The sequence below is a fragment of the Littorina saxatilis genome, linkage group LG4 (assembly GCF_037325665.1).
Source record: "Littorina saxatilis isolate snail1 linkage group LG4, US_GU_Lsax_2.0, whole genome shotgun sequence".
Classification (NCBI taxonomy): domain Eukaryota; kingdom Metazoa; phylum Mollusca; class Gastropoda; order Littorinimorpha; family Littorinidae; genus Littorina; species Littorina saxatilis.
Window position 1 is genome coordinate 32733493 of NC_090248.1, and position 14603 is coordinate 32748095.

At 42.3% G+C, this 14603-nt stretch overlaps 1 protein-coding gene across 1 annotated transcript in view; it reads left to right on the plus strand.

The window, feature by feature from the left end:
* The window catches only part of LOC138965566 (metabotropic glutamate receptor 7-like), a 50121-nt gene extending 36723 nt beyond the window's left edge, over positions 1 to 13398 (plus strand). The window contains exons 11-12 of the mRNA XM_070337751.1: positions 6191 to 6955; positions 11831 to 13398. Coding sequence (XP_070193852.1) covers positions 6191 to 6955; positions 11831 to 12898 — 1833 coding nt within the window. The 3' untranslated portion in view covers positions 12899 to 13398. The remainder of the gene's footprint in view (positions 1 to 6190; positions 6956 to 11830) is intronic.
* Positions 13399 to 14603: the final 1205 nt, after the last annotated feature.

Below are 14603 nucleotides of genomic sequence, written 5' to 3' on the forward strand. Positions count from 1 at the left end.
CAATAGAAAAAATGTAGCAAGTGTTACATACCAGAAAAAATTCAAATGAATTATCTACCCAGAACATGTTGTTTTGTTAAAGGCCCAGTCTGCCTCAAATGGTTTACAGAACGATTTTAATCTTCTCACACAAAAAGCAGTTATAACCTTATGGAACACACTTGCAATATAGCATTTAACAGCATTACATGACACAGGTCGTTTGAGTGGCTATTTAGCTTGCGTAAACCACACACCATATTTCGTGGTTTATTTTACCCTTGAGCCATCGTGGACCAGTGTCACACACTTTCCTTTTTTTCACAATTTCGTCGTCAGTTTGTGATTTCAATGCGACTCGCTGTATCTGCAATAGCACGTTATTGTGTCTCTATGAATCTGAATTGCAACGAACGACTGCGAGTCTCACGAACTTATCGGCAGCTGTTGGATTCAAAGAAGCAAGCGATATGCAGAACATTCGTCTGCTTGGGGAAACACGCCCTTGCGTGAGCTGCTTCTGGGCTCCCTTTTTTCAAGTTTTCAAGGGGGAAAGTCGCTAAACCTGGAACAGTTAAGGAGAAACAGCCGTACCAGACAAAAAAATGGATATTGCAAAGCGTTCTTTATATTGTCACATACTAGACTCTATCAGTAAATAAACGAACCACATAAAATAAAATAAAAGTCTCGCAACTCATCAGACTGATCATAATAAAAATGTCTGCATTTGTTCCAGGTTGGACGCATGGGTGTGTAAAGTGGAACACTGTGTTGTCAAACTCGGAACACATACAAACACACCCTGATTCTCTTTCTAGCTCTGTCTGTGTCTCACACACACACATATACACCCACATACTCTCATTCACACACAAACAAGCTCACATTGCCACACACACAAGATAAATAAATACGTCATAACATTTTGATTAAGCCATTTTATGTAAATGTCTTTTTTTCAACATCATATTTTGATTTTTACCAAGGAAATAACAAATCGGATAAAAATGTAAGCCTTAAATGTAAAACAAAAAGATAAATAAGGGCTAGGTCTAAAAAGGACTGAAAAACAAAACCTCAAAAAAAAAGAAAGAAAAAAAAGGCAAAGAACCGATTTCGCAGACAATGTCCTTTGTCTTCTACTGTCAGCGCAGTCATCGTGTGATTACTGTGTGCACTTCTGGCACTATAACATATCCTCAGGGGAGTTGGTGCCACACATGAAGCAGTACCACGACATTTCGCAGCTTCATTTGTACCCCTCTTCTGTTGACAAATAGATATAAAAGGGCTACCTGCCCAATTGACTAAATGTAAAAATCATTACGCATAAAGTCTCAAAGCAAATAACTAAGAACAGATTTAAGAACTGATTTTGCAGACACACAAATATTGCTAAGTACAGATTTCGAAGTCCTTTTGTCCGCTGCTGTCAGCGCAGTCCTCGTGTGCCCACTGTGTGCACCTCTGGCACTGTATCATGTTCTCAGGGGAGTTGGTGCCACACATGAAGCAGTACCAAGTGCTTTCCCCCGGGATAGAACGCATCGTCGAGAATGTTCTCCTTTTTTCTCTCTGATCAGAAGATATTCCCCTCTTGTTTCTCTGAGCAGAAGATTTTGTAGCTTCATTCTTTCCTCTTTTCTGTTTGCACGCCTTTTTGCAAGTGAAATCTCCAGCTTTTGCTTGTAAGGAGAAGATTGTTTTTTTCGTGATGATCTCTTCGACGAGCTTGTGGTTGTGCGTTGCAGGACATCAGCAGCAGGTAAGCTTACATTTGCTGCTGACACCAAGCAATCATAATGACCAGAATCTTCATGAACAGTGTACAAAACAACGATGGGGGTGACTTTGGCAAATTTATTTCAGCTTGAAGAATGCTATTGATTAGTTCTTGTTCTATCTCTGGTGTTAATGTAGAAGGTCTTCCTGTGAACTTTACTTCTTCTTTTGCAAATTTGTTTGTTTCCTTCAAAATGACTTTTAAGAGTTGTGACAGTAACACCATATGCTCTTGATGCGCAACGCAAACCCATATCTCCGGTTATCACTGCAGACAAAGCGCAGCCCATTTCTTCTGGTAACCACCGCCGTTCGGGTCTCATAATACTGTCAAACAAATCAATCAATCATTCAATAAAACTTATAGAAAGGAAAAACACAACAAAACCGAAAAGAGAATTGAATACGTGAATAAAACAGAAGTTTTCTGTTTATTGTTTGACGAGGGTAAGATGGAACAGAATGCGGCAAAGCTGGAACACTGTTCCATGTTTGCCTCTCTTATGTGTTCCATCATTGCCGCATGGCACCTGCATGGATTTGGCGTTTTTCTGTTGGATACACGTGACGTTTCAAATCTTTTTTTCCGTTCAAGTTATTGCAAATCTATGAAGGTTTATCACAGCAATCAACATTTTACGTGAACGTATATAGATAAAGAGTAATAATACGAATTGTAGACGGTAGAAATAAGAAGAAGAAGGAAGAAAAGTTTAAAAAACGTACCATTTTTTTTGTTGTTGCCGCGGTAGTCATTTTTTTTGCTGAAATAATATCAAGGAATGTCACTAGACATTTCTGCAAAACAATTGTTCATGAATTGTTCCCCGTTGATCGCATATTGAGGTGTTCCAAGTTGGCCGACTGTTCCGGGATTGGCGACTTTCCCTTACTGATCTTGTCTTGACTAAAAAAGAAATCTTTTATGATTTAAGAATGTTTGTGTTAGAAGCTGTCAATTTTTTTTATTTAGATTTTAAAAGTTAGTTCTAGCGCCAAAACGAGGCGTCCGACAATTCGGCTGACCACGCAAAAATAATTTCTTTGAAAAATGCCCGCGCGCTCTTTACGGAGGGCACCAAGGATGTTCTCAAGCGGTGAGTGTTTAAACGAAAGGGTGTTTGTACTGTGTGTAAAATCCTGACAGTGTCTGTGACCAGAAACTGATGGTTTACGTGAAGCTGAGTGTGCCTTTCAGCTAGCTTGCGTATTTCGTGTGCTATGCTATTCCCACTGAAGCAGGTGTCGATCGCATCGCATGAGCGGTCAAAAACGGGGGTTTTTGCGTCAATTTTGAGGCGTATCATGACAAGAAGCGCTGTTTTTCAGTGATAACTTGGTGGATTGCTTCGAAATTTTCCGAATGTTTTGCCATACACAAAAGCACGCACAAAGAAAATATGGGTATAGCCGTACCAAGGTTTGAAGGATTTATTTCGGCTTTAGTCCCATAGGGCGTTTAAGCTAACAAAATACACAATTAAGTCACACATTCAACCACACGCACAATGAGAGTGTACGCAGGCACAGCACACAGTGATCTCAATAACGTAACAAAAGAAAACAGAACACTCTAACAAACAAAACCACATCTTCATCAACCCAGTGAGACAGCAGCCCGAATTTTCATTTTGGTAACCTCACAGTACGATTTGATAACAAATACAAATCAATATCAATCGTGTTCCTGATCGTGCTGTGCTCGGTCTACGCCTTCAAGACGCGCAACATCCCGCAGAACTTCAACGAGTTTTTGAGTCAATTTTGAAGGGTATTATAACAAAAAGCAATGACTTGGTGGATTGCTTTGAAACTTTAACAATATGTTTTGCCTATGTATACTAGTGGTACTTTGAGTTAAATGTTGGATTGTTACAGGTTTTTGTTCTGTTGTTATGCAATGTTCCGGAGAGAAAAAAAGTTTGTGCAACTTTTAAAAAGGTTATATGCATTAGGGTTATTGTAGCCTTTGTTTTTTTGTGTTTCTTTACTAGGGGAAACACGTTATAGCCATAAGTTTAAAAGACCAGTTACTCACGTTTCGTCTGTCAAATATTGTTCAGCAGGACAAGTCTAAATTCTTTTCCCTCTGTAAGATATAATATGTAGTCAATAACTCGTTTAACACATTAACTGCAGACAAAAGCGTTAACTCTCATTTAAAGGCATATGTACTCGATGACTATACACGCTAATTGCTTTACCAACAGCTGGAGACATGCTAAATTAAGTTCCCTGCAAAATATTGTGGTCTAGGACCCCTTCAATGTTGAGATATGTTAATTTTCATTTTGATCTGGATCGTCCTATTTATAGATTTGGCAACACATGTAACGTTGATGCAAGGGAGCTCACACCGCGGCTTTGTTGACATCCTCACTTTTTCAGAGGCTAGAACAAGCTGTAATCCATGTATTATGGTCCGCGCATGGCGACATATCGTCATTACATGGTCTTATGGTGCGTTTCACATCGATTATCGGCAAACTACACTTTGTAAACACGGGAGCGCGTACATATGCCTTTAAGTAAGGATTCTCGCTTTATCAAGGGCCCAGTACTACCTGAACGCGGGTGGGTTTTTTTTAAATTTTACTAAAAAACCTAAAAATGCAGATAGAACCTTCAAATTTTGACCACAGTTTCTAGACATAGTAAACATTCAGCAGACATAAACACATTTTGACAAACATAAATAATAGATGCACAAAAAAAATATTGAAAAAACTTTGCCCGGACCGATTTGTCGTTCATATCCCACACTTCACAAAAGATACAGGCCAACCCAGTTAAAGAAGGGTGATGGTATTTTGCAAAGTTGTTTTAAACATAAGGTTGAATTGCTGGAACCTCAAAGAAAGTGATTATCATCATTGAGGGAATTTTCGTTGATTTTTCATTTTCGATTAAAAAACCAGTCAATATTTACAACTTGAAAAAATTCATATTGGAGTTCTGTTCTATCTACATTCATTATTAGAGGTTCCAGCAACCAAGCATCATACCCAAAATAACTGTGCAAAATGGCAACACTGTATCTTTAATAGTTTTGTAGTTATCTTTCGTAAAGTGACGAAAATGTCAAAATTTCACGAACTTTTCTACCCTAAAACTGATTTGGCAAAAAAACCACACATTATCTCTCTTACCTGATATCTTGAGCTAATAAGCACCAGCCAGATAAGGAAATCCTTCTTTCTCTTGATGTGCTTCTTCCCTGGTCAGTTTTGCACGCCTTTTGTAAAGCTGATTAAGTTGCTGAGAATATGTAAATTATTTTACTTTTTTGTGTTGGGGTGTTGATTTGCGATTTTGTGGGCCAGATTTTCAAAAGTCAGCATTTATACCCCCTCTTTGCAGTGATATATCTCAAAAACGGTCATACTTAGGTTAAAAATTCCAACGGATTAATAAATTTCAGCCAATTTTACATTAGAAAAACATAAACACAACTTTGAATGTAAAAAAGTGATTTTTGATGACAGTCCAGGTAGTACTGGGCCCTTAAGTTAACGTTTTTGTTCATTATTTGTTTTATCATGTGTTTGTCCTGTCCAATTCAAAGACCACTTAGTCTACTGATTTTTTTTGTTTTGTCTTTGATTAACAGTTCAAATAAATTACTTTTCTTGTTTTTGGATTAATGCATTTGATGCACAGTTTCTCCCGTGAAACAATGATTTTTTTTACAAGAAATTAAAAAATTACAACTCTGCTCAGAAATGAGTGAGATTGTTGATTTTTGGTGTGTGTCTAAGGGAAGGTTGCATATCCCACGTAAACGCCTGACCAGATCTGAAATGTTAAACCGACTATGCCTGTAAGTGTAACCATACGCAGACCTGTTTACCCTTACGATTTTCTGAAAAAAAATACGCCATTCCGCTATCCGTGTCAAGACTACGATTTTCAAAAAACAAAAAAAAATGTAAAGAAAAAAAAAATTATTTTTATTTTTTTATTTTTTATCTATTCACATGTTTGGCATTGTTTTTTTTCAATGGCAAAATGGGGTGAAAAAGCACAGGACTGACCAGAGATCATGTCTGTCTGATGAGACGCTGGAGAGCCTTATTCTAGTGGTGAAGTCTCGCCCTCACTCATTCGGCAAGCGCAAGTACAGTAGAGAAGCGCTTGACACACTGAAAAAGGCCTACTACGAGCAAACGAAAAAGAATCAGTGATGCATGTGCTTTTGATGTGATCTTCTTTGAAATTATGATGACTACAAAAACTGACTGATGTGTGAATGATGGATATATGTGCATGATTGCGTTTCGCAGACACAGTTGTCATGTGCGTTGTAATTGGCGACGAATGCTGGATGATTACTATTTTTGTGCCAGGATTACTATTTTTGGGGCTGAGCATTACTCCAAAACACTTATGGGGGTAAACAGGTCTGCATACGTTGTTCTCATCTCAGGACGAGGAGCACTGTCAGAAGTGCGACAAGCTGTCCAAGCCCAGCGACAACCGCACAGGGTGCGTGCTTCTGCCTGAGGTCTACATCGACTTCACCTCCTTCTGGTTCCTCATCCCCGCGGCCTTCTGCGTCCTCGGCATCATTTCCACGGGCTTCGTGCTCGCCGTCTTCATCCGCTACAACGACACGCCGGTCATCATGGCCTCGGGCCGGGAGCTCTGCTACCTGCTGCTGCTGGGCATCTTCCTGGCCTACGTTACGGCTCTCCTGATGCTGTTGAGACCCTGCCCTGCCGTGTGCGCCATCATCCGCCTCGGGGTCGGCGTGTCCCTGTGCTTCATCTACGCGGGTCTGCTGACAAAGACCAACCGCATCTACCGTATCTTTAACGTGGGCATCAAGGCCATGGTCAAGCGGCCGTCCTATACCTCCCCGCGCTCCCAGATCCTCATCTGCTCCTGCCTGGTGTCCGTGCAGATCGTGGGCGGCCTGACCTGGCTGGGCTTTGAGAAGCCGGCCGTGGAGTACCGCCTGCACGCGCGGGACACCATGGTGAAGATGTGCAGCGCCAGCCAGGTGGCCACCATGATCTCGCTATTCTACAACATGTTCCTGATCGTGCTGTGCACGGTCTACGCCTTCAAGACGCGCAACATCCCGCAGAACTTCAACGAGGCCAAGTACATCGCCTTCGCCATGTACAGCACGTGCATCGTCTGGTGCGCCTTCGTCCCCATCTACTTCGGCGCCAACCACGACTTCAAGGTCAGTGTTATAGGTCTTACTAGAACACAAGCGTACGCTCGCACACACACAGACACACACACACACACACATACACACACACACACACACACACACACACACACACACACACACACACACACACACATATCCCTACATAGACAGACACCACATACACACGGACATACACGCTTGCACGTACGTACACACGCGCACATACATACATGCATACATACAAACATACATACATACATACATACATACATACGTACGTACGTACATACATACATACATACATACATACATACATACATACATACATCAGTGATGTTCCTAGGACTGGAGGGCAACAGGACAAAATGTCCTGAATCAAAAAACTAATAGGACATCATGTCCTGACTACAAAAAAACAATAGGACATTCAGATCAAGCGAACCAATCATGGCACCTAACCTTTTTAGATGACTGAGAATAAAGGCAAATAAAAACTGAACAGTTCCAAATTTATTTTAATATTTTAAATGCAACAGTGTTCAGTAGGGTTACTTTCACACACACAGACACATGCTTCAGAATGTCATAAGTGATCTTTCACACACACTGACACACTTCCATCTGCAAACAATGTCAAAAAGGTATTGATCATCCCTCTCCTTCTCCCCCTCTATCTTCTGCTTCAACAACATGTTCTGTGTCTCAGTGAGCAGGCGGTTTCTCTTCGCGGTCAAGATATTGTTCTGGGCACTGAAGCCTCTTTCCACATCAGCTGTATGGACTGGCAAGACGAGTGCGATTTCCGCAAGCGTCGTGAGGTGTGGGAAGGCAGCTCCGTGGAACTTAGCAATCAGCTGCCGCAGAGAAACAAAACTGTCCCTGGGGTATCCCTGCGATATGACAGTTTTTTTTAGCTTTCGGCGGCATCTTTGCAGAAATGTGGCGGCGGAAGTAAAGTGTCGCTGTCAAAAGTAGCGAGATTTGTGGCTCTTGTAATATTGTTCGGTCGAGAGTTGCGTCCCTTGTGTTATTGTTCGACCGAGAGTGAAAATTGAAGTTCAAGTAGGCCCCGATTCGAACTCGTTTTAACGGGGTTTGATACTTCAGTTTGTACAGATTCTTCTTGCAGTGACCGCTCTAGACGTAATACTATCGGACAATGACCGCTGACTTCGCGATCGGATCGGACATTTGACGGGACAGAGGTGTTTGCAATCGGTCATTTTACAACCTAAATCGGTCTATGACCGATGACCGACGCCTCGGAACATCACTGATACATACATACATACATACATACATACATACATACATACATACATACATACATACATACATACATACATACATACATACATACATACATACATACATACATACATACATGTAGAGGTTACATGCTGAGTCTGAGTGAATCCGCGAACTGAGACCATTTTTTTCAATAGTCATTCAGGTATTCGGCTCTACTTCTTCCTGGCAAAGCCGGGTATGAAGCCGGGTACCCGGCGAAGCCGGCGTACGGTGCGCCACTCACCCGGCGAAGCCGGCTACCCGGCGAAGCGGGTATTCATCTAGTACATAAATACATACATTAATACACACACACACACACACACACACACACGCTCGCTCTCTCTCTCTCTCACACACACACACACACACACACACACACACACACACACACACACACACACACACACACACACACACACACACTCACACTGCGCTATACTGGCTTGTCACTTCAAGCGATCAGCGGCCGATAATTTTTACTTTGATTTAAAATGTCTTTTTTCACTGTTTTCAGGTTTTTTCAAAGGTGGGCTATAATCTCTTTGAATAATGAGCAACGACAGTGTCGCGTCACTCATAATTGTTTCATTCTTTTACTTCTTGTGTCTATGCATTTTTTGCATTTCGTGTAAGAACGAAAATTAGGGGGTTAAATGCCTATATTGGACATGAATTGTTTTATACGATTGGGAAAACGTTTCAGTTTTGACTCATGTTTTAACATAGACTGGAAATCGATACGAGGTTCGGCGTGGTGTGTGTGTGTGTGTGTGTGTGTGTGTGTGTGTGTGTGTGTGTGTGTGTGTGTGTGTGTGTGTGTGTGTAGACCGATGCCGAGGAAACTACTGGATCGATCTTCATAAAAAAAATGTGTCCAGATGATACCCCCGGACAATTGTTTCCCTTTTTCGATAAATGTCTTGATGCTGTCATATTCGGCTTTAAGTGACAGTTGAGGCGGCACTTTGACGCCCTCATTTTTCGATCAAATTGATTGACATTTTGGTCAAGAAATCTTCAACGAAGCCCGGACTATGAGATTGCATTTCAGCTTGGAAGCTAAATAATCAATTAAGGAGTTTGGTCTTCAAAAATCAAAAAAGTCTCATTAAAAATATTAATTTAGTAATCTATTGAGAAATTATTTCCTTATATCCCTTATAGTTTCCTGATTCCAAATTCCAAAAACAGAGAAATATGTTTTGTTTGGATTAAAAACAAACTCGATGAAAAGAATAAAGAAAAGCGCGCTTGCCTGTTACGCGCTGTACACTACTGTGCTACACTGGCTTGTCACTTGAAGCGATCACGTTTTCCACGTGAACTCAGCGCTTTCAGTCTGGGTAAATCGTAAAGCATTGTCTTCGTGAAATGCAATGCGTTCAGTATCATTCTGTGAGTTCGACAGATTGATTAAATGTGTTAATTTCGCTTATTTGCTGCTTGGGGAAAACATATTTCATAGTTCCCGCTCTCTCCCGTGTTTGATAAGACTGGCGTGGTAAACGTGAAAAGCTGAACTAATGTAATCGATGTGTGCTCCAAACAAGCACCAGTGTATGATAAACCTTGAAGTGTGTTCGCAGGGGTTTCCAACGATGTGGAGTAAATTTGTTTCTGAAGAAAACATGTTACATTTTAGGGTTTGGTTTTCTCGAGCATGCGTGTTCCGTGCCTACGTATTTGCATGTTTTTAATTATATACAATACCGATACATGCACAACTTTCTGCTGCTTTAATTGTTGAAGTCACCGAGACCAACTTCGTTCTCGAAATTCGTTGTCACTTCCTCGGGAGACATGCATGAGAAGTTTAGAGACAGCATTTTTACGTGACACCATCATTCACATTATGACGTCTTTTCGAACTTTGTTTGTCTTTTAACGTCAGAGATGTCACTTCGAAAGAGAGGCTAAAAAAGAGACGTTTTGGTTTTTTAAATCGATATCGTATGTCTTTAACTGCAAGCATACGGCTCGGTAGCTCAGTTGGTAGAGCACTGGACTTGTGATCCGCGTGTCATGGGTTTGAATCCAACCCCGTGTCACAACGTACAGGACCTTAGCCATTCTGCCGCATAAAGATAAAAGATGAAAAATAAGTCAAATGTTGTGATTTGTGTTAAGACAACAGATGCTGGAACCCCATTATGCAAAGAAAAAACTAAATTACCCAAATAATTTTACAAATAACAAAAATTGTGGTCGTTATATCATTCAACACGCATTCACCAGGCGCTGAATCGTAGCATTGAGATTATCTCGCATGTTTTTTAAGCGAGGGCTTTGAAACTTGGCACACTTCCAAAGTTTGATGACCCCCAAGTATGGTGCAGGTTGCATTAAACCTCATTAAATGTCAAGGTCACAGCGAGGTTAAAGTTCCTTTCCAAACTATAACATTGTTGTTGTCTAACAGTCTTACATGTTTCAAAGCTAGATCCATTACACGTTTCATACTTTCAGAATGTTGATGAAATCTAAAAACAAAAGTGACCTCTTGGTTGAATTCTGTCAAATTTCAAGGTCACAGCGGGTCACGTCTGGATAAAAATTTGGAAAATTGTCATTTTCTTCAACGCGTTTATAGCACGAGCTTTGAAATTACACACATTTCTATAGTAGAGCATTGTACTTGTCTTGTACATTTTGTCTTTAAGCAAACATAACCGGTTGAATGTCGAACACAATATATTACGACAATTGCAGGTCGTTTTCAAAATGCTTATCAAAAGTCTGCAGACTTTAATGGATTACTTGAAATACAGCAGCATTATACACTGTTATCGGTTGACATGTTAGTGTCAAATCAAAAGTTTTTCAAAGCGCAAATAGCCGAGATTGAAACGTTTTTCCGATCTCCCAGGTCAATTTATGTGCAGACCTGCTAGTGACTTAACCCCCTTCGTGCGTACAGGCAAGCACAAGACCAAGTGCGCACGGAAAAGATCCTGTAATCCATGTCAGAGTTCCTTCTCCGAAATCGGCGTATGCTGCCTGACTGGTGGGGTAAAAACGGTCATACACGTAAAACTCCACTCGTGCTAAAAAACATGAGTGAACGTGGGAGTCTTAGCCCATGAACGAAGAAAAAAAACACGTTGTTGCCAGTATGACGACACATCTTGCGTTCGACATATCGAAATTCCGAAATTCAGTCATCGAAAAATAAACATTCTGTCAAGATTAAGATTTGCCGTTTACTTTCGGCTGTTAAACGAGGTTTTAAGCGTTTGATCAATTGAAATGCAAGGCAGTTGTGTTTTGTTGTAGTTTTGTTGTGGCATGCTTAGCACACGAGGTATTGCGATGTCCGTTTTCGAATTGATAGTTTTGGTGTTTGATTTGACTTTTAACAAAGATAAATTAATAACCTTTCAAGTCATATAAACGAAATTATTACCACTATATATTTGCACATTCATGCATACATATATTCACCCATTTTCAGCAAATTTTGGAAATATTGTTATTTGAAGAAAAGACCGTCTTCTGTTCGGTGAGCACCTTTTGGCATTTTAGTCATATGCATCTTCTTTTTTCAAGGACGAGTGTAACTTCAGCATAAACTTTCATATCAAAATGACATCATTCTTTTCCCCTTTTCAGATCGAGGTGACGTCACTGTGCATGACGGTAGGCATCAGCGCCACGGTGTCTCTGTTCTGCCTGTTCGCGCCCAAGGTGTACATCGTGGTGTTCAACCCGCACAAGAACGTGCGGCAGACCACCGCCACCCACTCCTACAACGTGTCCAGCGCTCTGGGCCCAAAACCTTCACGAAGTCTGTTCTGCCCCACCTCCTCTTCCGCCTTCCCCCTGCACAATGGCACTGCCTCGTGCCAGGAGGCGGGTGGAGGGGGCGGGGCCGGCGCCGTGGCGAGGGGCGAGGGCACTAAGAGCAGCAGGGTTGAGGTGATGAACGCTTTTCACGACAGCCTGGAGAATCTGTCGTGCGAGGAGCTCCACCAGACAGACCCGCTGCAACACGGCTTAAGTAGCTCCATGCACTTCACCAAACGCAGTCCGGACTTCTTGCGGGTGGACACCACCGCCATGGGCACCCGACCAGCCGCTTCTGTGTCGGAGCTGCACATTCGGTTCATGGACCAGAGCCCCGTGTACTGCGGGCCGGCCCCCCCGCTCAACAACCGGCAGTTCCCTCCAGACCACACTGTGGCCTTCGTCGCTGGGGAGGAAGCCACGAGCGCGCCACTTCCCTCCACCACCAACACCACCGTCCTCACCCAGGAAGCGGAAACCCCCGAGGATTCCCCCGGCATGATTGGGATCACGGAAGTACTGTCCAGTATGCTGATCGGCGCCCCGCAACAGCCGGACAACATGGTAGAGATATACAGTGAAGTGGATGTCGACCCGCACGCCCCTCTGGTCCTGGAAGGGGAATTCCCCGACCCGCGGGCAGAGGCGGCCTCGGCCATTGACTCTCTGCTGGGCCCTTCGCTCAGCAGGGTGGACGTTGACCGAGAGAGACCCAGCTCTGTCCAAGACAGGAACCTTAACGCCGGTGACTCCCTCCTCAGGCTGGAGCCGGCCTCGCGAATCAGTGATTCAAACCTCAATCGCCGGAACGGCCGCGGCGGCTTGAATCGTGTTCGTCAAACCAGTTTCGGTTCCTGTGACAACAATAAGACGTCTTTGCTGGGCGATCTCTAGGAGATAAGACTCACATTTGTGGTTTGGGGATTGTTAGAATCGCCACTGTGCAGATCGTGGAAGCGTAAGATTTTGATGGTGGTTATTTTTATTTTGTCATTGTGCCACATGGATGACAATAACGGGATTAGAATGGAAATGGAATGCTCCTTTGTGAAGCAAAATTTTCCCTGGGTGGCTTGCTGTTCTTACCGCACGTTCTGAAAAAAAAACGTCCCAAGATCAAGTGTTTTCCATTGTACTGTTATTACTTCAGCGTTACACTGTAAACAATAAGCTGGATTTCAATGAGAGTGTTTATTCCGCTTGCGCAATAATGTATACTATGTTACCATGTTTTGTGTGTTTTTGTTACTCTAAAAATTATGACGCATGGTGTGACTGAGCTGATTAAGCGTGTACAAAGAATAAATCACCGTGTTTGAAAGGATAAATTAAGTCAAAATATCACATTGTGTTCTGTTTATTTGGGAAATGGAGAATGTTGCTGTGAGTAAGTTACTTAAAGAATTACCTTCGAGACAGAAAGTTTTGACCTTTGCTCCTGAACGTGAAGGTAAAGACAGAATCGAGAGAAGAAAGCATTGCTTGCTCAGACGAAAGGATCACAGGTTTTACGCTGGAATACCGCTCCCAGTAGCAAATTTGTTCAGCATCGTTTGCATGAGCTGATTTAACCTTCACCGGATCACGCGTTGGACTACACAGTCCGGATGATGTGGGTCGTGGACGACCCATACTTTTCAAAGAAGGATTCAACGTACAAAAGTATGAGTCGTACACGACCCGTGCACGCCATCCAAAAAGGGATAAACGTTTCGCCGCCTCTTTGCAGAGTATGGGTCGTACACGACCCACGCCATCCGAATAAGGATAAACAACGCAACATTCCTTTCATGATTCCATATGGGTCGTCCACGACCCACATCATCCGGACTGTGTAGTTCAAATTACGTCATCGTTTATTTGTTAGTTTACAAAGATAATCTTTCAAACGTTGGGCAATGGGAAGGTCGTATGGTGATTAACCTTCGCCGGTGGTCGTGGGTCCGTGTGGACCCAGAAGGGTGTTTAATTGCAAATATCTCTTAAACTAGTTGGAATTTTTTTAATGAGCTTTTAAGAATGCCTCAGGCACATAAAAAGCTCTTATGTCCTAAAAGATCATTACATTTCAGCGAGAAGTAATTAAAAAAACAAAGGTCAAATTTAGACTACACACGGAAGACATCGTGGGGCCGTGCGGACCCATGTTTCTCAAAGAAGGATCCATACAATAACAAAGTGGGTCCACACGACCCCACGACGTCTACAGAAGGGTATGCAGGTATTTCCTTTTTTGAGAAGCTTTAGTCCGCACGTTAATAATTAAAATAATAATTCAATTTAATTACTTCTCGCGAAAATTTAATCACGGCGTCTACGGAAGGGGATGCACGTTTTTGCTTCTTTGGAAAGCATGGGTCTACGGTCTATTTTCCTTCTTTGAGAAGCATGGGTCCGCACGGCCCCACGATGTCTTCCGTTTGTAGTCGATAACGACGTCGGGCGAAGGTTAAAGACTACATGAAGTTTCAATTAAAAACTCCAAATAGTTTCAGAGATAAAGACGATTCTGTGAGGCTCTGGGTCGTCCACGACCCACGAAGCACGGTGAAGGTTTTAAATAATCATCGGGAGTATCTGGTAAAGGACGAAGTATCAA